Source organism: Eleginops maclovinus, chromosome 4, assembly GCF_036324505.1.
Source record: "Eleginops maclovinus isolate JMC-PN-2008 ecotype Puerto Natales chromosome 4, JC_Emac_rtc_rv5, whole genome shotgun sequence".
Lineage (NCBI taxonomy): Eukaryota > Metazoa > Chordata > Actinopteri > Perciformes > Eleginopidae > Eleginops > Eleginops maclovinus.
In genome coordinates, this window is record NC_086352.1 from 32,641,030 (window position 1) to 32,667,125 (window position 26,096).

Below are 26,096 nucleotides of genomic sequence, written 5' to 3' on the forward strand. Positions count from 1 at the left end.
TTTGCCGTCATTAAAGTGGTGCCATTATTCCTGTGCCCTGCTGTCCTACTTCAGCACAGCAAAAACTGCAGCACAACGCATGGACCCACCCACCCTCACACACACCCACACACACCTTACAGTATACCCTTCACCTTCAAAGCCATGAGCACTGCTTGATGGTGTGTTTACAGTCGGCTTTCAGTGGACAAAGGTACATGGTGGGTGGATTTATTGAATGTCCCTTTTCATTCACCAAGCACTGACGCAACAAACACACAGAAGTAGTTAAAAGAAACATTATAAACTAAGAATCTTTACTACCTAGGCATGAAAGAGTTCAACAGAAGCTCTAATAAATAACTACAATACATTGAAAAGCAATCAAACTGAAGGCAACTAAAAACATATTTCCTTAGCACCTCTTTTCACCCTCTGTCTGAACCCAGAGCCCAATCTGCCCTAATTGGTTAGCTGGCCGGCTCTGTGATTGGTCAAACACTTTTGAGACGTCAGGCAACTTAGCCTATCAGGTACATTTTGTTTGAGCACTGGCCTATAGAGCTCCTGCGGTCACGTGACTTTTGGTTGGGAGCCACCATTTTGGCAGTCAACATGACCACCGGTGCCAGTGTTTTCTTACCGAGCGAGTATACTTCTCATTTTAATTCAAGTGAAATTCGGCTTTATAGTACAAAATTAGAGAGATTAAATATAAGCGACCCATATAATTCACCCGGTGTGCTTTTCAAGAGCATAACCTCCTGCTCTGAAGACGATGTACCCGACTTGCGCTACGCAGACATCCACAGCTATCTTGTAAGCTTTCCATCAGTGTACTCAGGAGACTCCCTCAGAGCGTACAAAAGCTTGGAGGCTTACAAATGGTGTCAGTCCGGCTTCGTAAACAACATTCAACTGTGGAGTCTTACATCCAAAAACTTCGGCATCATCACTGCAAGGGTAAGTATTAAATTTGATCTACCCACCTTTGACGGATGGCTTCTGCAGATATCTTTGCCTGCTCTACTTTGTGCAGTTTAGCCTTCTGCCTTCTGTTAAAAACCTCCAGTCTCGTTTTATGTCTCCTCTTCTCTGGAGATGGAAGGTAATCGAAAATTGAGGGGATAAAATCCGGACTCAACGGATTATCACTCTTTCTCCCTACAAAATAAGAAGGAATATTTCAACACGGGTTTGTTTACCACTAGCTTGCTACAAGCTAACTTGCTAACTGGCTAGGCTGCGCCAGAGCCACACTTGTTGAGTTAAAAAGGGACATCACAGTGTCCGTTAGCTATAATAACTGGGTGCTACTTCTTAAATTAAACTAATTAAATTTAATTAAACTGACCAGAAACTTTTTGTAGCATTGTACTGTATTCCTTCACCCACCTGATATGAAGTGATCACTGCATAAGCGAAAGCCAACGGCCGGGGGGTCCCATCTTTCAGTCTTTTTCTGAAGGCTCCTGGCTCTTTTAATCGCTCCAATCCACTTCTCCCTCCTCTCCGCGTCTTTAGGAATGCGATAATACGATACACCTTTCTTTTTCCCACGCCTATTTGTGCAACCTGGTGCACAGCAGTTATCCACCATCCTTGACAGTCTGCCAGTGCCTGTCAATTTACTGCCGCGATGACTGCCAAAATGGCTGCCCCTGTCGTATCTCGTCACGTGACCAGCATATATGACATCATCTGCAGGAGCTCTATAGAAGCACAAGTGTCCCATAGTGATGTCATTATGTTTCAGGCATGGGTTGGGGGGGGTGGCGAGGGGGGTGGTTGTGCATGACCGTTTACATGCACAAAAACCTATATAACACACTACAGGAAAGGCAAATCCGCTATAAGCACACAATATAAGGCCCTCTTTCACTGTGCTTAAATATGTGCAACTAGACGTAATAATGTCAGATTTGAAAGCAAATAAACCATTTATACTTTTGATTGATGGTTCGGTTGGCTTTAGCTTCAACTAACAGAGGTAAGTGTGCATTGCCATGTGTGACTGTGGCCGTTACTGGGTGTGGAAGTTTGTCCTTTTGTATGGATTTCACCCAGATTCTACATCTCAAATAGCCTTAAAGATGTAAGACACAGCATAGAATCTTCACTTTATAGGATTTTCAGAATTGTACTATCACATCAAGGTCCTCACCATCAGAAAACACACGCAAAATGGACTGTGAGTGTATCCCCACTGCTGTCTCCTAAAGCTAAACAGATTAAAGTTGCTTTCCTTCAGATGTTCTCTATATGTTGAACGTGGCAGATTTGGGAGGCAGATGGGGCTGCCAGGCATGTATATATTTTATGTTGCTACTCCGCCCAACTCGAAGGCCTGGGAAGCTAAAAAGCTCGTACAAAAAAAAAAAAAAATCAAAGATCAGCGTATAGAGCTAATAATATAATCATTGGGAACACCTGCAAAGTTGCAGATGGACGATTTCAGGCAGACGCTTCGTCAGTCGCGAGGTCCCGCCCACCCATATGGAGAGCCGAAGCAGTGGGGATACCGTCACTCACCCTCTCTCTTTCTCTGTGTGTCTCTCTCTCTCTCACACACACACACACACACACACACACACACACACACACACACACACACACACACACACACACACACACACACAGACTTGTGCTATTGTGTCTTTCATGCTGTATCATTATGTATCAGAAGGTGTAAATTCAGGTTTATGTGTACGTAGCTTGTAACACGTTGAGAAATACTAAAGCTCGATAAACTTATACACAGATCAATGTTTGTTAAAACCATGTGACAGCCAGTGTTTTCATTATTTTAAATTAACAATGCATATATAGCTATATATATATATCAGTGGCGGCCCATCCATTTAAGCAGATGAAGCGATGCTTAATACAAAAATTCACAAAAGCGAAGAATGTCACGTAGATGTGTTTCTGGTACATTTAACGATCCATTACTTGCTTGTGCTGCTGTGTATTGCATAGACAAACTGACAAAGTAAGCTGTACAAACAGTGGCTCTCACAGGCCAAACTTGGCATTACACAATTAAGCGCCGCTTAAGATGTTAAGCATTTGCCTGGCGGTCAATGGGACGATATCTAATTTTTGTATTGGTCAATTCACCTTTTGAGGCGTTGTCGTTAAGCGCTGCTTCACCGCTTTGAATCAATTGTGCGCGTCCTTGCACGGTTTAATTTTCAAAAATGTCCTACGGTGGGGCATGTCCCCTGTCCGCAACGTTGTGCTTCATACTTTATTTTAACCACCAGCCGCCACTGATTAAAACCATATTGCTTACTAATAGCTGTTAGTCGATCAAAACTCTGCTGGAACCAAACTCAAAAGCCTTATCCATTTTGACCTGTTCAGCCATTCATTTTAGTTGTCACAGGAAAAAAAAGAACAGCCCATACTAACCAACGACTGTATTTTAGAGTTGTATTCAATCAACAGGAAGCCTATTGCTAACTGTAACCCCATTCCTCTAACAGTGTAATCCGAAAGCAACTGATGCAGCCTTTGACCACATCCCACAAACCCTTGCGCCAATTTTTATCATGGCAAGACTATGGCATTAAACTTCCATTTCCATCATCAACCCAACACTATATGAACTGTGATCTCTACAGTATATGGCCCATATATAAGTCATTGTGTCTTAAAAGTTTTAGAAGTTAGTGGTTCTTTTGCAGGATAAAATAATAATAGTGTGCTTGCTTTATTAAGATCCAGGTAATTTTGACTAGGCAGCAAAAGTTTTTTGGATTCATTCTCTATGCATGAGCAACTTTCATAGGAACGAGTCCCTCCCTCAAATGCTATATCCACACCTTTTTATCCCTGATGTGGGAACTTTGAGTTGGCATCATAGACGGATGGGCGATGGCTCTCCCCTTGTTCCCACCGTACAATCTATAATATCCCGTATAAGGGCAGAGCCATTTTGAGCTGGTGAAGCTCAACGGAGCTTGTTGCCATATCGGAGTGGTTTTCCAACAAATTGCTGGCAAATTAAAATTGGGCTGCTTTTGAGAACATTTGGCAGGAGTTGCAAGTAATGTCCAAAACTATATGAACAATTATATGTTCCAATACAATTCTAGACAAATTATTGCCTTTTTACATTTTATTGACCTGATATTAAAAATGTACACTTAGGAAAAAAGAAAACATGCTAACCTTTACAGCATCAAAAAGCCAGACGCTCAAGCTACAGGTTAGCTAGTAGGCGAGCATCATGTCAAAGTGCACGAAATACCATACATTGTAGAAGTATTTAGTAACTTTCTCAATAGATTTGATAATTGTATTAAATCATTTTTAAAAGTATGATCAATTGATTTATTTGGTATTTATTTCTGTATTATTATTCCTCTTCATTTTATTGCAAGGTGATTGATGTGTGCATTTCTGTACAAGCATGTGTGTGTGTGTGTGTTTCTATCAGGTCAAACCCTACATCTTCTTCTAGCCATTCATTCTCCACAGTTACCTCTAAAACACTTTTAAAAGTCCATCTTCATCCGATATGTGATTTTCCTGATAGCTCACTAGAATAAGTCTCTCTTCCTGCCTCCGCTTTGCTCTCCCACTCTTTGTCACTCTTCAGACGCAATTCTTTGAAGATATTTAGAATAAAGTAAGCTCACAGCACTGAGGTGTCATCAAGATTCTTTGCGAGGCACTCTTTGGTTTCAGACTAACAGGATGGGTGATGCGACTGAGTCTGGCTTTCGCGCCATGATGAGTGTGACATTATAGTTTAAAGCTTTGAAGTAGGAAAATAATCAAATATGGGGCTTCAAGTCTCTTATTTAACTTGTAAGTTTGGTTTTTCATTGACATGTTCCCCCAGGATTTTTAGTCTTAAATTTAAGACTTTTTAAGACCTTTTTAAGACCACTTTCAATAAAATGTAAGACCAACGTCGCACCTTCCCTGGTATGCGTATTAATGAAAAAATTGAAAATCAATCAATCAATCAATCAAATAAATAACTTTAATGAACAATATGCTCTGAGGACAACAGCTTTCAAAGATCTGCTTCAACATAACATTCACCATATTTAAACACAATAACTGTGTGAGGAGTGCATGTGTATGCACATGCACACGTCTGTGGGTGCGCCTTTGTATGGATGTTTTTTCCCAAAGTAACCTACAGCCTGTCTACACTGTATTTAAGTCATTAATTTAAGAACCATTTAAAACAATAACTGTGAGGGGTGTACGTGTGTGTGTGTTTGTGTGTGCGTGTGCCTGCATTCGTCTGTGGGTGTGCCTGTGTGCGGTTGTTGCAATCTACACTGTATTTAAGTCCTAAGACAGAATCATTTAAAACAATAACTGTGAGGGGTGTACGTGTGTGTGTGTGTGTTTGTGTGTGCGTGTGCCTGCATTCGTCTGTGGGTGTGCCTGTGTGCATTTCAATAGATCCTACAGCTTTTGGAGCTCAGCTCTTTTGGCAGCAATCTGTTCGTCCAGGTTAATGAGTTCAGCCATCTTTTCCTTGTGGCTCCTTCTAAAGGCATTCGATTTTGCTATTAGCTCCGCCATCTTGCTGCCTGCTTGCTTGGCTTCAGCCTGGTCTGCCAACTTATCAGCATCCCTGAGCAGATGTTCGGCTACCTCCTTGATGGATCTTCTGTGCTTTCTCAGTTGCTCCAGGTTCTCCTCAATGGCCTTTCGTTTTTCTGACTCTGCTTGAGATTCTCTCTTTTTTCTCTCCGTCTCAAGATGAATTCTATATCTTGCTCTGGAAGATGAGACCGAGGAAAGCAGGGCTGGCGTGAGGGGGACCTTGGTAACCCCTCCATGGAGAGAGATCTGATGTAGTCACAGACGATTCTCTGCGCTACAACGGTGTCTTCGTGAATGTTAGCAGTTTCAATTTCTTTGTTCACCGAAAAGCCCCGCTCAACTGTTGCCTGCCCGTGTGATAGAAGTAGAAGCTTCTGGATAAAGGACCAAAGTTGTGGGTAGGTCTCACTGATGATGTTGCTTAGAAAGACATCCAGTCTTTTCTTGAATGGCTGGAAGGACTGAAATTCTTCAGTTCGGACCTCCAGGGACAGCATCTCTGAGAACTTCTGGGTGATCAGATCACCTAAGAAGAGTGGATGAAAGAGCATTCAAATAAATGTATAGCTACAATATCAGTAATATATTATTATTCATACGACTGCTTGATCTAATGTCCTATTGTGCTGTGTTAGCATATGCATTATGTTATGATTCTTATTACGTAGTTCCTATTTTTTGACCATCGGCCGCATTGGGAAGCTTCAATGAACTGTCACATTAAAGAGTGTTACAATACACTTAGTGCTATGCACTGCACAGCATTATTCTAACTTATAATGGCATGACAACAATGGCATAATCAGGATAACGAACTGCATTCGTAGATAAAACAAATAATGCACTTTGAGGTGTAACGCCTGTGCTACCACTTTGAACATGCAGTATTTTTTGATACAAGAATACCATGATGTTCTTTATCCCTTACGTACAGGTATTACATTAGTAAATTGTACGCTTATGTTTAGACCTCATCAATAAAATAATGTATGAATATGTACCAGCAGCAACTCCTCCATCCAACTGTCTGTCTTGTAGAAACTTCCTGACTACGCTCTTCATCTGTTTCTGACACAGTTCAGGGTTGCTGTACATAAAGGCTGGGTTCAGACAAGTTAATTGTCTAACAATCGGAAACTTCAAAGGGCTCCTCTCCTGAATCTTCTGGACCATTTTGGATAGACACTCCATGCATTGGTTTTGAAAATGTAGGATGGAAAGTTCCTCTGAGGATTTACTCCGCTGTTGGAGTTCCTAAGGATGAATAAGGACTAGCTGAAGTGAATTGTCCCTGATTACAACACAACTGTTTACAACACAACTCTCCTTGCTCTTTCCCTTTAACCACCAAATTGCAATTTTGTGAAACGCCTACTTGTCGGCCATGATTATTTCCAGAATACCTTTATGGCAGTCTCTGCACCAATGCCGATGTCCACTGCCTTTGGATGCACCCTCGACTGCTTGTCAGTGACATCAAGCCGTACCAAGTGCTGAGGTGTGACATCAGTCAGTAGCTCTCGCTTGATGAATCGCCTCAGCAAATTCTACAAAACAGGGAAAACATATCCGAGAATGAAAATGTCTTTGGGACACAGTAGCATCATGTCACAATACACTTGAGCTATTTGAAATTGATTATATAGATGTAGTCTGTGGTCACATATTGGCCCAAATCAACCAGCAGTAGTCTTATTGTAATGAAAAGAGATGATGTTAAATAAAAAGACATATATTCACACAGATTCACTTAAAAGATTCAGCTTACCTTCAGTAATTCAGCCAAGTCATTGGCAAAGAATGGAAGCACAGGTTCATCCGTTTGATACTTTGTCAAGAAGGGTGTCACACTTCGTGAAACTGCCATGAAAAAATGCAGCTTTGCCAAAATAAGAGGGTCTTTGGTTGCCACCTCGATGGTGTCATAAGAAGACGTTCCAGGGTTTGGGAGCTTCTTGGTTGTAACAGCATCAACATATTTCTTCATGTCAGGCCAGATCTCAATGGCTCTCTGCACTACTGGGAGGTTCTCGATCCAGCGGTGACCACAGAAAGGCAAAGCAAAGGTTTTGGACTTTGTAAGATTGCAAAAATCCTCCCTTCTTGCTGGCACATTGTGAAAAATAGTATGAAGAGCTCTTAAGAACTTCTCCATATGCCACTCAGTGAATCCACATTTGACAGCATTATGTAGAGTGTGTAGCCCACAACTTCCCACTACAACCAACTGGGCACCCCCAAAATGCTCAGCATGCTCCGTCTGCAGCATCTCAAGAAAACGCCAATTGACGTTGGGTCCGTCCATGGACAAAGAGACCATCCTCCTCAAATCAAGGTCACGTAAACACTCCTACAAGAAATATCAGAAACAAAATTCAAACACCTTTGCAGTATTCTGTCATACAATATAAAAGTGCTCTATAACCATTTGTATCATGCTTTGGGTAGGGGAATATTGGATTGAACAAGTTGCTGATATAACAGTTTACACTATATACATTTTCATATGAAAGGGCAACAGATTTTTTTATTTGTTTTACATTTTGTCAGTCTTAACAGTAATAGACTACATATTACTGTGTAAGATTATAGAAGGCCTATTCATTATTCCACAGTACTGCTATTCCTGCAGTTTGTTGCCAGACTGTGTGAAAAGTTACTAACAAAACTATACTAGACAAATTGCTAATAACTTGTTCAGCTCAGTTGTTTTAAGAATCGCAATTCTTATCTAGGTAATGCACGGTAAGCAACTAAGAAAACGTGATGACTCAATATTGACAAAAACGATTTCCTCTAGATGGCAGTAGCGCATTAGCACGGGCTCTGAAGTTAGCATGGGAATAATTGTACAGCCCTGTTTACCATTTCATAAAGTAGCCTAGCTTATCTCTTGTGCAGAGCCTCACTGTAGCACGGATATGCTCTGCCTATATGGACTTTAATTTCAAAACATCCCTGTTTTACCTTTAGGATACATATTGAATTATCTTTTATTAAGTATTCTTCAGAAATGTTATCTGTAGCAACTTACCTTGAAATTACTGAGAAGGTCCACCGCCTTTGCATGGCCCATGAACTGCGAGCCAAAATATCGTGATCGAACACGGTCACCGTCCCAGTAGCGGAGGTGGATGTCAAGCTGTTTGGTTTTTGTGCATTTGTTGAGGCTTTCGTCCAACATTGGCACAAAACCAACAGCCTGGTTTACCTGCTCGGTGAGCTCCTTACTGATAAAAGGGACGAGACCGAACTTCGTAAGATACGCTGTCTTGTTGCTCCCGCATGAAAATGTTGCCGCGATTTGAGAGTCAGGGAACATGCATTTGAATACATCGGTGATGCCCTCATTGGAGGAGTAGGAGTGGTGTTCGTATACTGTCCTAAGAGTCCATATTACCTCTGCCTGCAGAGTTGGTGTTGACCCGCACAGTAACCCTGTCAGTGGTACCTGCTGCAGTGGTGTAGCACTAGCCACGGAGGTAGACTGCACTGAAGGTGGCACACAGAAAGTTGCTATCGGTGCCTGGCTCGAACGCACTTCAACCAATTTTGTGTGCTTAGCACTCTTCATATGTGAGTTCAAGGCTATATGCCCCATGGTCCCAAGTTTGAAGGTTTTTCTGCATAAAGTACACTGTGCCTCCCACACATTCCCTGGCACAGGCTGAACCCAGTTATACTTAGGGTCGTGTACCCACGACGGATTGAACCGACATTTGCCCATCTCTAGCAAATAGAGTAGCCTACTTTAATGTCAACACATTTTTTTCGGATTTCACTTCGCGCGAACTCAAACACTGTACCAAAGAGAACACAATGCAATGCAGAGGGGGGTGTCAGCGTCTCAATCAGTTTACAATGAATCGGTACAGGTTGCCTGATATTTAGGATGTAACCTACTAAAATGCAACGTTTGGGTGTTCTAAGATTCGCTGTAACAACGAACAAAAAAATACATGTTGTGGCGCCGTATCAAATAAGGAGGTGGATGAAAATTAAGACTTTTTGAACAAAATTTAAGACCTGTGAACAAAATTCAATACCTTTTCAAGGCCTTAATTTACGAATACTAAATTTAAGACTTTTTCACGTTTTTAAGACCTCGCGGGTACCCTGATTGACCAAAGTGGATATTTTTTTGTTAAAGCTGGTTTCTCTCAATCTTACAAGCCTATGATTTTAATGCATTTGAGTATCAAATAACATCCAATTGCATGTTCTCTTGTCAAAAGCAAGGATACAAAGGCAAATGGCAACATCACTAACATTCTGGCCTCCATGGTTGACCATCGTGGTCTGTGGTTCGATCCCTGGCCCCTGTAGTCAACATGTTGAGGGGTCCTTGGCCAAAATACTAAACCCCAAATTGTTCCTGATGGCAAGGCCAACAGTGTGTGAGTGTGTGAATGTGTATCACTCCTGATGAGCGGGTTGCACCTTTCTTGTATGTGTAGTCGCTCTGGCCTGACCCTGCTACCGAACTCTTCGTTGTGTTTGAATGTATGAAGGAGACATGGACAACTGCTCACTTTGCCAGCCGGGGGGCGTTTATCCTCTGTGTGAAACATCAAATATCAGTACAGCAAGCAACTTCACAAGCCAGGTTAATCTTATGCACATCTTTCCTCTGGGAGCGCAACGCTGACTGCATGTCATTACAATTCTGTTTCTGAAACAACATAAAATACCATGAAAAATAAAGTACAAATGAAATCATCTTAAAATGACAATGCAATTGTCACAACAACTGGTTGAATAACCAAAACAACATATATCTGATAGTTCAAAATAAAACATTAATTTGAGAATGTATCCACTCACAGCTGCAATATCTTTCTATTTTATGAATTATATTAAATATAAATGAACAGGAACATACATTAGTATTCATGCTGTACAACCCAAAAAAAAAACCGAAATCATCCATACACAAATGCACATAAACAAACATAATGGAGTAGCTCACACACCTGTGTGAAACATCAAATATCAGTACAGCCAGCAACTTCACAAGCCAGGTTGATCTCATGCACATCTTTAAAGGGGAAAAGCAGACAACCTCAGACTGCATGAGAAACCTTACCATGTTCTTAGCCTAGCTTAGAATGGTAGCCTAGCCTGTTGCACAAAAGTGCTGTACTCGATAAACAGTTACATACACACTCTAATAACATGAAAGTAAAGGACATCATTTGTGAACTGTTACAACAAAAAACTGCGACTGTCTAGCATTTCAACCCATTTTAACAAATGATTGACAAGGCACTCGTATAACCTCACCTCTCCTCTGGGAGCGCAACGCTGACTGAGAGGAATGCCGCGAACTCACTAGGAAGTGAGGTCACGTAATTTCAAAATAAAAGCTCCTCCAAGAGAAATTAATACAAAAACAGGTGAAAACAAAACCTGAACAGAAAAGGATTATTGGTGAAATATGCACCTGATACATTAGTAGGCCTACACCAGTTACATATGGTACCCTCTGCATGAATATGGGTGAATGCTAACTTGTAAAGAGTGCTTAAAGAGGTTGCCAGGATTGGAAAAAAGCTCTATAAATGCAGTCAGTTTACCAATTACATGATGTACCCATATGAGATCATGTTTTTTGGTAAATTCAGAAATGTATTAGTTATTCAGCCAGCTATCAGTCAACTGATATTTTTCAAACATAAAGCTGCACCTATCAAGCTACAAACAGGTGCTGACCTAAGACTCTGTTGCGACTATGGTGTGTAAAATATACCTGTTTATAAATAATACTTAAAGCTTGTAGTTTTTTGGAGAAGCATTCATAACATTTTTTTAAAAGAACTCTAACCCTGGCGCAGCCCTATTTTGGGTGCTGAGCAATACACCTGCCATGACAAAGTTGCTTTACACAGCATGGACGCAACTATTAAAGGTAATAAACTCCAGTGAAATACACTGACGTGGGGGGAAAAAACAGAGAAGGCGTTGCCTTTTTTACATTTATTCTCACAAATTACTTATTGTATATTGTTTTGACAAAATTGTGTAAATGTGTCTCAATTGCTTTTTTAACAGTTGTAGTTTCCCGTTTTTTCCACTAGAGATAACTAAATATCAGTATACTACTATTAGCGCCATGTAAAATCACATAAAGACGAAACATAAAAACATACTACATCCTTATGTTTTTTAAATTTTATTTAGCCTAGAGCAGACTCACCAGACAGCACAAAAAGTTAATTATTAATAGAATGATGTAAAAGCTCATACTTTGACACAAATGTATGGTTCTTCATCTGACGGTTGACATATGCACAACCACTGACAGACATACCGCTGGACTCTGCATGCATTGGTCCACTTGGTCCCATGTAGACTCCCAACACAGTGACACATGCCAGCTGATTAGTGGCTCATTGCACTGTCAAGACAGTGTATTTTTATATCCCGGCTTGTAGCATGCGGAGTGCTGGGCCTTGCTGCTCACAGACCACTGACAGGTGTTGGAGTCAAGGACGGCGCTGTCACTTCATATTAACAGACACATACATTCGGACAGGGGAATAGGGGGGCGGCTAAAGTTGAGTGCTGATATTTCTGATTCTCTATCCAGGCAGACATAAATCCAACAAGATGAGTACTTTCTGTCTTCTTTTCAATCTGAATGCCCCCAAGCTACCTGTCTGGGGCTACAAGTTATTATTGAGACCTTCTACTATATGCACATACTGCAAAATAGGTGCTCACTATGGAACAGGAAAAGGCTTGACATGTAAAAAGGCTGAGACACATTCTCTGGCTGTAGGGTCAGATTTCTATTGTATCATATCGTTTAATTGTAGGGTCTGAATAACTTATAGATATATTTTTAAAGAGGTGTATCAGAAAACATTAGTCCTGCCTGTGTTAATGCATAGATCCTTACATCTTTTTTTGTAAAGTCACGCATACACCCATACGATTTCCACCACGGTTTCAAAACAGATCTATTATACAAATATGCAAATAATCACTGGTATCTACGTATATGACTGCTCCACCACTCACTGGTCAATACCAACAGGAGGCCACATCCAGAGGTTCTTCTAAAACTCCCAAGCAACACACATTTGTATTACTCCCAAATACAAATAGTGGCATATAAAATGTAGAGGTGGGTGCAATTCATCGATTTGGCGATGCATCGCGATGCTTCACGTGACGATTCGGCATCGATTAATTAACGTCGATGCTTAAAAATAAATAAATAAATAAAGTCGATGCTTTGCCGCAAGGCCGGAACAAAAAACATGTAAGTGGAACCTTAGTGAGTGTGACCATAATAAACAGAGCACGTTAGTTTCTTTGCAAAATGGAAACAGCTTCAGAAGCTTCCAAAGAGCGTCCGATTCTCTCGCCACCCGGGTTGACTGCATCCGTGTGGAAGTACTTTGGATTTTATGAGAGAGCAAACAAGACGACAGACAAGACCTACGCGATTAGCAAGATTTGCAAAGCAAAAATAAAGTACATTAGCAACACCACAAACATGAGGCAGCACCTAAACACTTTTTAGTAGTACGGCTAACACAAACCCAAACCTACTTTTCATTATGGTGGTACAGACCAAATTACTGACAGATTATAATGGAAGCTTACGGTAGAGCTGTAGGTAGGAACGGTCAACTGATTGCCCCGTTCAGTCATGTCTTATTGATCAATTGTTTGTTTAAATATTTCATTCGGGAACACCAACCAACATTGAAATTCATAGCTCCTGTGACTAGCAAAGCTAAAAGTATTTTTTTTTTAAATGTTGTGCACAGTTCAGATAAACCAGAGTAGCGTGGCCTTTTTTCCTAAGGGAAATATTGCTTCCTATTGTTTCCGATTTAAAAAAGTCAACGAACCACATAAAGAATTCCAATTACTTCCAATGTATTGCGTTGGAGACAGTAAATTCAAAGAGGGAAAACAAGGACAAATAAAACCACCATCTTGTTTGTTTTTTTAGGTTAATTGGAGTCTTATGAAAACCTGGTATATAGTCCAGTTCCTTTCGGGTCATGCATTAGGACCAATGAAAGTGTGGCACACTGTGAGTGAGAATGAATGGATGATAACTAATGATTACAGATGTATAGATGGATAGATGGATAGATGGTATAACAATGGGTTTATCACTGTCCAGTGCCCAGTGGCTGCAGTAATTAGAAAGCCTGGGACATGCATTTGCAATGTCCTGCTAAGGCCCCGATCACCAATAACAGCATTTATTGTTTTCTAATCAGCAGGCCTTTGGCTGCTCCAATCACTCAGTAAATAATGGAGATGTCAATATTGTCCCGGTCCTGTGACTCTGGAGCCCACTCACGCCCCCGCCCTCACTCGCTCGCTCACCACTATAAAGCAGCCTCATTAATCACACATTACGTTTGAAAAGAGTTCAAACTGTCAAGTGTTGAGAACCTGCACACACACTGATGAACACACGTGTGTACACACACAAATAAACATACATTATTTACATTTTCACAACCGCGACAGTGGACACGTGGAATAAAAAAGGTTTTAGTATGTTCTCGTTTTTTTTTCTTCCCCTCCATACATTAGTGGTCAAGCAGCCAAAATGTCATCTCGTCACCGAGGCAGCTCCATTGATTAGCACTTCCAGCTTCTGTTCTGGCCCAGGAATTACCCCTCTAATCTTGTAGTGAGTTATTTACTGGAGACCAATCAGCCTGATCAGAGGAATTACCTTCTCTGTAACCGCCTGGACGCCTGAAGAACTGCAGCAACACACAAACACACACACACACACACACACACACACACACACACACACACACACACACACACAAATTAATGCACACGTGCATGTGTGAGATGTACCTGCGTATATCCAGTTAAACATGTTAAGAGAAAATCTGATTGGTTCCCCCCTTCTATTATTACATCAAATGCCACACACACACACACACACACACACACACACACACACACACACACACACACACACACACACACACACACACACACACACACACACACACACACACACACACACACACACACACACACACATACACACGCACACACACACACACACACAATTTAAACACAATACAAGACAGGCCCATTTCTGCTCTACCTTTTACCCTTTATGTCCAACCTAAACTCAATATCTAACTATCCTCATATTTATATCATACAAAACGTTTTATATGCTTTGTCTTCTTATTTGGAGGTGACTTGTACATGCTATTGATGATTTAACACATACAAAACACTATGTTTGTATTTATTTTCTTTTATAGTTGGGCACAAGTATTTGTTCATGGCCTCTTTGTGGCCATATAGCTGTTATGTTCAAATTTGTAATTGTGTGTTGTGATATTAGTCCTGTATTATGACTTGTTTTTTATTTGTCTTTTTTTCCCCCGCTCTTACTGTTTGTACTATATGTTAAGACCCCCTTGAAAAGCAGATTCAGGTTCATCTCAAGGGGTGTATCCTATATAAATACATTTCAATTACGTTATGCTTCACACTGCCAGTACTGTTAAACACAATCGTGAGTTTTCTAAAGCTCCGTCCACAAATAACAATGGGCATGCCGCAGTACAACTCTAAAGTAATTACATTTGACAAAATACCACTTCATTCTGCATACAGTCATTCTGCTCAGTGTACTTTATGGTGGCCTTTCAACTCTTTCCTCCGCCACAAACCATTCCGCTTTGTTCTCCTTAATTGGCCACAGAACCACATGAAAGCTATATGTTAACGTGGCAGGAAGTGAGTCAACATTTTCCCCTGACAGGCAGTCTTCCTGTTTCACAAGCATAATGAGATTTAGGATTTGAATAAACTGGTGTTTAGGTTGGACTCCAGCCATTTGGCATAGGGACACGAGTGTGTGTGACAGAGTGTGTATACGTAGAGTTTGTGTTCTGATCTCTGTGTAATTATTCATGATCTTCACATCGCAAACTGATTACAGTTGAGAAATGTTAGAATGTCAGAACAAAATGGAATAAGGTGGGTTGGAATACAAAAGGAAACGGGGATTCTCTGTTCCCTACTTCTGTTTCCTTTACTAAATCCTCCTCCTACACTAACCCCCCCCCCCTTTCACTTCTCTTTTGCCCATCATTCTCCTTTCACACCCTGATTCTCCTCCTCCTCCTCCTCCTCCTCCTCCTCCTTCTCCACCTCCTCCTCCTCCTCCTCTCTCATTCTAGAGGGGAAACAGCGGTGGCGACAGGCGAAGCAGAAACCCATTTTTCAGTTTAAATGCCAAGTGGTTATGTAGCATAATATTCAGTCAAAAATTAACCATCTTTCCCCTGCAGCCTGTCAAGAAGTAGAGACTGAGAGCACCGACTGAGAGCACCGACTGAGGCGGAAGGGGGGTGGGGGGGGAGGGGATTTCTCCAGCGCTGAGTTTGAATTATCAACAGAGGCTTCCTTCAGAGCAGACTTAAGTCAAATTACATCTCATGTAGCTGGCAAATGCCTAGAGCGCTAAGGGCCAGAGCATGTGTCACTGAGATCACATCATCTGCTTTTATTGTGTTCTTCCAAAAGCAGCAGAGTCAAATGGTTCGAATGCATTGAGATGAAAGGTGAGCCAAAGAGATGAACAGTTCTAATATGTCATGGCAAAGGTTTATAAAGACAGTTTGACCTCATCTCATTGCTTGGAATGCACAGAGCCTGTTGTTAGTTAGCAGGAAAACCCACTACTGAGTAAGCTAATGAATGTTAAAGCAGCATGTTACTGTGCTATCCTTGGCAACTGCAACGCTTAATGTCAAGTCGTTTTAGAAGTTTAGAACCAGGTATGGTACCAGACATGTTTGGTCGTAAACTGTAATATATTTTATGGAGAAAAAGCAGGTTAGTTTACATGCATCTTTCCACGTTTCAGAAATGTGGAAGTCCAAACAAATAACTAAGGTGGCATATGGAAGGTGCAGACTTTCACCAATACCAATGGTGCAAACATATACTTCTCAGGTGTCCCCATTACCCCAGTTGGGTGAAGTTGTTTTCTGAAATTAAAGTATATGTACGTATCGAAATGTACAAATGTTACAAAATCAATCTACAGCATCCTAACTGCCAGTCCTGTGGTAAATGGTGGATGGACTTGTATTTTTTGTGTTCCGACCTCTTCAAGACCAGCTCTTTTGTCACAGCCTTTGACGTAGGCCCCCTTTAGCATCTGTAGACACTGGGCTTTCAATTAACCACAATGCTAACTTATCTGAGGTTATACTAGACACTCAGAGCAATATCTTACCCAAAGGAGAAAAACAGTGTGGATAAATAAAGGATTTTAACACAGGAAACTGCTTCTTAAGTCCCTTGTGAAATGAAATCTCAGTAAAAAGTGTTTAAAAAACATGGAGTTATGACATTAAGTAACTAACCCTAACCCGATCCCTATAACCAATAATAAACTGTGGCCTAGAAATGTACATGTTTTGTTTGAATTCACAAATGTAGTAGTAGTAGTAGTAGTAGTAGTAGTAGTAGTAGTAGTGCTACTCAGCTGTGCTGCCAAGTAATGCAGATGTACTGACCAACCATCCCTATGTAAGGAGTTGTAAATGAGAATTGGTTGAAACACAATCAAGCATCTCTTTGCTTTTACTGAGACCAAAATAAAAGGTCAACATTTAAAAAAAACTAAACTTTTACCCTTTTTCCTTCTAAATGGGGTTGTTGTACACTAGGTAATGAAATGCCCTTGTTCAGGGTATCTTGCACACAAGCCCCCTTGTTCTCTGCCCAGGAAACCCTGCGCCACATTTAGGCCCTTTGATTCCTCTGGAGCAGGATGGGGATCGATACAGGCTTTCTGAAGTGGCTCCTCCATCCATTCCCCTGCGTTAACGACAGCCATAACTCACCGGGCTGGCAGGAGGGGAGGTTCATATATATATCTCACCCCCAGAGCTGTGACCTTTCTGTCTCCCCACTGACAGCTCCTACAGAAAAAGGTGTCAATTAATGACATTTAGAAAATTTCATATCACTCCCAATAACTCTGAGGCTTTTTACAGGAACTCTTCTATTGGCACTGAAGACTTGTGTGGGTGTTGGCAAGGGAGGGAAAGAGTGGAGACCGACAGAGAGAGAGAGAGAGAGAGAGAGAGAGCCGTCATTAATGTCACTTGGTTTCCATGTCATCATTTTAAACTCAGGATGGTATAAAGGGCAATACATCATTCTGATTGTGCTCAGAATGATCTATTAGTCATCACAGATTTCTTTGTCCAGTCCCTTGTGTGTCGCTAGAGCTTTATTTTTCTCTCAATAAATAAAGTATGACGAGTAAGATCTTGGAATACCATACAGCTTTTATGGCTTCAATGTCTGAATTATAAGAAATGATGTGCCCAGTACCTTTGGTTGGCCTTTTCACTCATTGGACTTGGATATGAACTTGCCTTTCCACTCTATCAGTTCCATATCAGTGCCGTTTATATTGAAGCAGTGTATTGGTTACCTTCTAGTGTTGAAGAGTAAACAGCTGGCGGGTGACATAACCTTTCATGTAGCGGCAGACTATACGTACACAAATAATTGAAGCCCTTGACCCTGTCTAGCAGCACCGGGGCTGTAAGTACAAACCTGACATTTTGATACCGCTCCGGGGGCCCCTTCTACCACTTATTCTTATATTTCAATAATCCATGACGGCCCAGACAAGAAGGGGGGGGAAAAAAAACAGGCAGGGTAGTATGTGGAAGTGTGAATGATTAAGATTGTTAAACTCAAATAATGCACTAAGAAGACAGACTATAAATCAGGTTTTGTGACATTTTCAAGAAACCGCGGCGCACTGTGTATGTGGAGAAAGCCGGGCTTTTATAACAGAAACCACCCATGCAATCACACAAGCACCCATTGCTTTGTGCCCCAAATGCCATTCATTCATTATTAATAAAGTATATTTATTTATTTCAGGCCCTTGCTTCCTGAGCTTCTGAATGCCTGTAACCTTTTCAGTGCAATATCCGGCCGTGTTTTGAGGTCTTGATAATGATATCTGGTTGTATGGTGGGGAGGCCGGCTGGGAGGACCGTCACCAGTGGGAAGGTCAGTGGATGATGGTCGTTGGATTGGCTGCGGTGAGAGTATACTAATGCAGCAATGGACAGGCAGTTAAGGACTGACAGCTATTGACAGCAGTGAGGGGAGGAAGCCACAGCACCGCACCCCCAACAGTGGAAGAATGGTGCTTGTTTTGCCAATGACTGAGGCCCAGGCTTCAGTCGATGGTTATCTCATTGCTACCCTCAATATAACAGATCCCCACCCACCCAGCCATCCACCCACCCACCCACCCTTTGCCTCCCCCTCCCTCTTTTTTTTTAGCATTCACACTTTAATCATCGCCGCTGAGATGTTGTTTGCTGTCACCTCCACCAAATTTACAACACCATCAACAGCATTTGCATATTGCCTAATACGGACATTTCCAATTGAGGCTGTCCCTCAGCTGCTGATGGCTTGTGTGTTTCATGGCTGTTATTCCCCCATCTCCCCCCCGCCCCCCGATCACTGCAGCAATGTCCAGATAAGAGCGATGAAGTTAATTCCTGACCTCTCGATTGACTCAATTCAACCTGCTGTCGTTTGCTGCATATCAGTGGTGGTTACAATACAAAGTGGCCTTGTACCACTGCAATGCGTTTAAAATGGGCACCATGAATGAACACAGAGTGGCATTAACAAAAGATAGTAAGCGGCCTATTAAAGCATTGTTTAAAATGTAACTCTTATTCTATTTCTAGCAAGTATATACTACTCTTGAATCTCTTACCAGCAAGAGTGTTTAGCTTATTAAAACTGAAAAAATCAAGATAAAAGATAAAGTTCCAAAATTACCACCTCATATCTTGGTTGTTTATCAATACAAAGCTTGGCGCTATAGGCACTCGTACTACATTTTGCTTAATTTTGGACAAAGCCCGGCTTACAATTATTTTGTCCCTTTTTCTCAATGGTTAGCTAAGTAAATTGACTCCTTAAATAAAAATTAGAGCAGTATGAGTCATGGCACCATGCTCCGATTTTAGCTAGGAGGCCAGGTACGGACCTCTAACCACCTATTTCTTTTATTTTTTCTAGGGCCCACCGCATGTGGATCAAACCCCAGCATATGGCCGCCAGCTCTACCCACTGAGATATATGACGGCCAGGCTCATCTTTAAAATAAAACACACAACTGGCTTTCACAGGAAAGGTGTTTCATGTCCAGATTTACTTTACTTCCTGGAGTCTTAGCTTGTTGCAAGCAACTGTCAAGCGATATGGCATGTCTTAATTAGTGAGCTTGAGAGATAGATATTGTAGAGCAAGGTCAGATATTGTAGAGCAAGGTCAGGCTTTTGTTTTTCTATTTCTAGGCTTTATGTTTAGATAAACTAACTGTTTCCTAGCTGTAGCTTCATATTTATAGTAAGGACATTGCATCGCTTTTCTCTTCTAACTGTCCACTACAAAACAATAACTTAACTCCTGAAATGTGGAACCATTCCTTTAATACATTTTGTACCCATGTTTTATACATTTGTAATTCTTTCCATTCACTTTACTGGCTTTGTCCATATAATCATGTCCAATCAGGGAAATATAGGCATACAGCTAAAGGAGTTTTACCCTGCTCCAACACTCCTCTCCTCCTCTTGTCCTTAGCTGCATGTTGTTTTGATACACAGCTGCCATCTGTGTGAAATATTAATGCAGTGGGCTGATTTGGGGTGTCGAGCAGTGTCACTCATTTGGCTTTTAATCATGCGGCAGCTTGAGAAAAAAGGAGGGAAAATAACTTCCCTTCCTGGGTGGCTGTCAAAGTCTTCCCAAAGTCATCCGGCACGTAGGGCGTCATGCCTGTCGCCTGTCTCTCTGCTCATTGACAGCTGCATTTTTGGCTCGACTCCGAGTGGCTGAGCGCTTTCACGTCTAGCCTCTCTTTCAGCCAAAACAAGGACGCCAGCCATGAAAATTTAAATACAACACCATCTCGACGCTTACCCGGCACACAGGCCTTCTTTCCTGAAAGGAGCGAATTAAGAAGATGCTACATTTTTCAACACATTTCACTCAAATTGGTTGTATTTGGAATAACATTTTTGAAGCGTTACAGACTGCTGACAGAGATAAATGAGAATGCCAGATCCTGAGATGTTAAGTGGCGCCATTGTTTGTGTGTATACCATTTCAAAGTCATGCCGTGGGCAAAAACCCTTTTCAAATGTATCATTTGAAAATCTTCCACATGAAGGAAATGTACGGTGGCCGAACCGTGCAAACGAGCTACAATGGCCCAAAACCATTACATAAGGAGAAAAAATGCAAATAAAAAAATACAAATGTACCTAAACACATAAAATGAAGACACATCTTCACCAACTTGACAACACATGAGCAGCGTTTACTAAAAGTGATGCATAAACGAAATGCCGCAAATAAATAAACGCTGCATGAAGCTTAAATAAACAAGGACCGGATTCTAAAGAGTGATGCACACAGCTGGGACCGGAGCACTTGTTGATGTTTGGGGATTGTAAAGTTGGCAAACTGTCTGTGGAAATGACCTCACATTTAATTTGTTGGTTTATTTTAACAACGTAATCACATGATTCATTCTTATATTATTGCAGATCTGCTGTAAGCTAGCGAGCTAATAAGCTAACCCAGTCACTTCAAATATACTGACAAAACACCTTACATTATAAAACAGACTAACTATGCCAAACAGCGAGTAGGACAACCTTATAATCCCCAAACGTCAACAAGCACTCTGGTCATAGTTGTGTGCATCACTTAATAGTGTCCCTGCTTCCCCTGTCCCTGTGTTTTGTGCTTCATGCAGCTCTTCGTTTATGCAGCGCCTTTAGTAAACACTATGCATGTTTCATCAAGTCGTTGAATGTTTTCTAAATGCTGCCCATGGTTTGTCAAGATGGAAAAGATGTTAATTTGATTGCATGAGTTTTTGCTTATTCATCTCTATTCACAACATTATTGTTTGAGTCCATAAAATCAGCTGGAATGTATTGTTTTTACACATATATATATATATATATATATATATGTGTCTTTTAAAGTCAAATGACAAAAAAGCATTGCTACTAAAATACCACTTCACAATAAATTAGTAATATTTATATATCTTGTCACCTCCCTTTACATTATCACTCCCCCCCCCCCCCCCCCCCCCGGTGGCCCATTATCTGGGTTTTTTCATAGGGCGTCTAATTAATATTTATAGTGTAATTGCCTGTTTTCTCCTTTATTTTCTTGAGAAAGAAGCGACAACAAAAAAATACTGTTGTTGTTAATTAAGACAAATGCATTAATTATTAAAGATGCAAACATGTCAAGCAAGCATAACTAATTATTTGAGCGTGTTAACAGTTGTTTAATGTTAGCAACCGCTGAATTATTTAGCGCGCATGTGCCATATTTGGACCGTTTGAAATGCACCATGGTAAGTGGGGTGAAGGAAGTGGCAGCAGGATCTTGGGAAAGATGCGGGAAAAAAGCAATGGAGAAAAAACTTTTACAGATGGGGCCAGTCGAACTGTAATTGCTCATTACAGATGAATGTGGAGGAGTAAGACGAGATGGTGAAAATTCAATGCACTACAGACTGTCAGAATTTGGGCCGAGGTAATGTAGAAGGTTTTATTTTTTGAGTTTCCCTTTTGTATAGGAGGCAAAGGTTTCAGAGGATGAAGATAACTGGATGTGACAGCAGACAATGTATGTTGTTATGGGTTAATTGTTACCTGATGTGCATGCAATCTGGATGCAGACAAATAAAAAGACACTTCCTGTTGGGAGTGTGAGAATCAAACAAGTCTCTGAGCAGAGGACAAGTATCAAACGTGTCCTCTGCTCAGAGATTTTGTTGATAGGAAAACATGCCTTTCATGAAGCATATTCAGGCAGCAGCCTATACACCAACAATGAAACACACAAGCACATACTACAGTTTAAAAAATGAACCAAAGAAAGTGAAAACCATAAAGCAGATTCAGGCTGAAGGCATATGGATTCACACTTAAAGTATGAGCCGACAGAACGATAAAGCTTACAGAAAAGAGAGAACATCTGATCCTTTTCTTTTTTTGTAAATGGAAGGGAATACAGTTACCTTTTTTGGTATACTGATCACGTCATTGTGTTCAGTGTTATATGTTCCTCCCCTAAGCCTATGTGTAGACCAACGGTCTGTAAGTGAAGACTTTGAAATGTATCTGTATGTGCCACCTGAACAACAGGGCCATGCTATTCATGGCATCTACCCACCTCACACTTGCACAAATACCTGCATCAACACACACAAATCTTAACTCAGAGCCTAATTAAGCAACTAAATAAGAAATCACTACTGTACAAATTATTTTAGCCCATAAAATGTGTCATAAAGAAATTGGCAATTAGTGGAGAGCTGGAATAGCTGTCAGTTTGAATCACTCTTTGGCTGTTGTTTCCCATTTCCCTTTTCACTTCATTGTGATGTCTGTCAAGTGTGATGGTTTCCCTAATTACACAAAGCTCAATGTAATCATAATATAAATCATGATGTAGACATCCATATGGTCATCCTCCCATCAGGTACGTTTGAGGCGTGCTGCCTTAAATGTACCTGAGAGTTTTTCATTTCATCAAATCAGAAAAGTAATTCCTTGATAAGAGAGAAACAACGTCTACTTTTCTAAGATTATCAAGACTCACTGTATATCACACCTGGCTGGTTAGCTGGCACAACATTCATTACATTCAATTCACATACTTTTACATAAGGGAAATACTTTTTGATTCTGAGACTCCAGAGAGTCAGAGGAAATCAGAGAAGTCAGCAAATGAAGACAGACAGGAAGTGAACACTCACAGGAACACAGTATGGGCTCTGGCAGTGTTTAAAGACTGGTTAATGAGAAATAAAATGGGGACAGACTTGGACATTTACAGAGAACATTGATAAGTGCTGCTGTCATTTCAATAGGCCTGTCACGATAACAGATTTTGCTGGACGATAAATTGTCCCAGAAATGATCGCGATAAAACGATAATATCGTCGTCTTGAGACCCTTGTTCAACTCCATATAATGATAATGGCATAATAATGCAAGTACACCCTTTCAAAGATCAATACACTTTTATTTAAAGATTTGGAATCTGAACGTAAATAAGACAATTTAAATATCAAATAAATAAACAAAACAACCAAAAACAATAAATAAAAAGGACTCTCAGTCTTAGTTAGCAACAATTTCACTTCAATAAAAACCACACGCAACTGAAACAATAAATACAATGGATTATCACGTCTCTGTAAACACAATTACACTTGAATAAATATTAAACATTAGGCTCAGAAGTAAAAAGAGATACATTCCTTAACAGGCAAAACTGCCAATCCAGTTAGGACCTTTGTGAACTAAAAGTGCAAACTAACAACAAAAACACTCCATCTGAATAAAAGCAGATGCCTCAACAGGCCATATGCAAATCCGTAGCTACTTTAGTTCGGCAGATTCCGAGTAAGAAATACCAACATGTTGACTTTGTGTGGCTTAAGGCAGGATCTCTCAAGAGTAGCAATGTTGCCAGCTGTGCTAAACATTCTCTCTGAGCTGGTGCTTGTTCCACAAGTGCATATGTACTTTTGGGCCAACTTGGCCATCAAAGGATATCTCCTTTGATTGTCACGCTACCACATCAAGGGCTCACAAGATGCTGCATCAAGTGCATCTTCTGTGAGGAACTTGGTCAGCTCTGCATCAGCCTGCACTCTTTTTGGAACGGCAGCCTGGGCCTGACCTGTGAGATGATGAGCTCTTCTGTTTTGAAGAAGGTCACTCAGCCTCTTCTTCTCGGTGGGTGCAGCAGCAGGAGGTTCATCCAGGTTTCCTCCAGCAGCTTTGCTGCAGCTCTCACCACTGGCACCTTCCCAACTTCCTTCTGGCTCTTTTAAGTCCAGTAGCTCTTGCACAAGCTGATGTTTGACATCATTCAATGCCTCTGCCTCCTCCATGCTGCCACGATACCTTGGATCCAAGATGGTGGCCTTTCTCAGGAGGACTTGGATTGCAAGTGAGCTATATTTTTCAGTTAGTACCCTGCACATGTTTCGCTTAAGACTAGCTGTCAGTGCAGTGTCATCGGAGCCTGGAGAGAGAAGGTCACCTTGAATCAGTTCCAGCACAGGCTTAACTGAGGACACTGTGACGTATTTTTCCCCTGAGAGGACGTCTGTGAAGTCAGCCAGTGGTTTCATTGCTGCGTTCATGGACTCCAACACTGAAACATCCTGCCAGGTTGGGTTGAGGTGGCTATGTTTTCTGTCTTGAACCAAATATATATATATATATATATATATATATATATATGTAAACATACAGTATATATCCAGCAGTGGCTCAGTCAGTAGGGGCTTGGACTGGGAATCGTAGGGTCGCCGGTTCAAGTCCCCGAACAGACTTGAAATATGGAAAGTGGACTGCTACTTGGAGAGGTCCCAGTTCACCTCCTAGGCCCTGCTGTGGTGCCCTTGAGCAAGGCACCGGACACCTCCAATCCCCCCTCCCCATTGCTCCCCGGGCGCTGCATGGTAGCTGCCCACTGCTCCTAGAACTAGGATGGGTTAAATGCAGAGGACCAATTTCACTGTGTGTGCTCTGCTGTGTGCATGTGTGTGACTAATAAAGAGGGTTTCATCCTCCGATTCTAATCTATTCTATCTATCTACATACATGCTCATGAAAGTACAGACATTACAGGCTACTATAAAATAAAAAACAACTCTTTAAATATTTCGCATTGCAAATTAAACTATCAATGAATTAAACGTCACTCACCAATATCAGACTGTGTTGGAGGAGATAGCCTCACTCTGTGCCTTCCTCAGTTCTCTCCTCTTAATCCAGCTCAGGCTGAAGGTGTTGACCAAACTTTTACAGAGTCCTATGGCACGCGCTGTCCCATCTTTGTCGCTGTCTAGACCATGGGACACAGCAAGATGGAGGTTGTGGCCAAAGCAATTGAGCCATGGCCAGCCAAGATTCCTTATTGCAGCAACAATGTTAGCACCATTGCCTGTAGTGATGCAGACTAGTTTGTGCTCATCCAGTCCCCAGTCTGCTAAAGCAGACTTCAGGTTTTCTCCAAGGGTGTCAGCAGTATGGTCATCTGGGACATATCTGGTCTCTAAACACTTGGAGTGCCGGGTCCAGTCAGCAGTTATATAGTGAATGGTCAAGCTCATATATGGGATCATGTTTGAACTTGACCACATATCCGTAGTAGCAGAGAAAATAGTATGTCTTTGATCTGCTTTATTATGCCTTCTTTGACGTTGTTGTAAAGTTGTGGAACTGCCGTTTGTGATATGTACGTTCTCCCAGGTAATTGATATTGGCTGTCAAAAGTTTGAAGCATTTTTTGAAACGCCGGTTTTTCGACTGTATTAAATGGCTGCATCTCTTTGGCAATGTAGCGAACTACACCGTCTGCCAGTGCGCACCATTTTGCACTGTCCTGTTTGTATTTTG

General features: G+C 41.2%; 1 protein-coding gene across 1 annotated transcript; it reads right to left on the reverse strand.

Moving 5' to 3' along the window:
* Positions 1–5,819: 5,819 nt before the first annotated feature.
* Positions 5,820–8,665, reverse strand: LOC134862843 (uncharacterized). The gene is made up of 4 exons (XM_063880941.1): positions 8,591–8,665; positions 7,325–7,906; positions 6,960–7,103; positions 5,820–6,082 (listed from the first exon to the last, which is right to left on the reverse strand). The coding sequence occupies exons 1-4, from the start codon at positions 8,630–8,632 to the stop codon at positions 6,074–6,076; spliced, it is 777 nt and encodes a 258-aa protein (XP_063737011.1). The 5' UTR covers positions 8,633–8,665; the 3' UTR covers positions 5,820–6,073.
* Between the last annotated feature and the right edge of the window lie 17,431 nt (positions 8,666–26,096).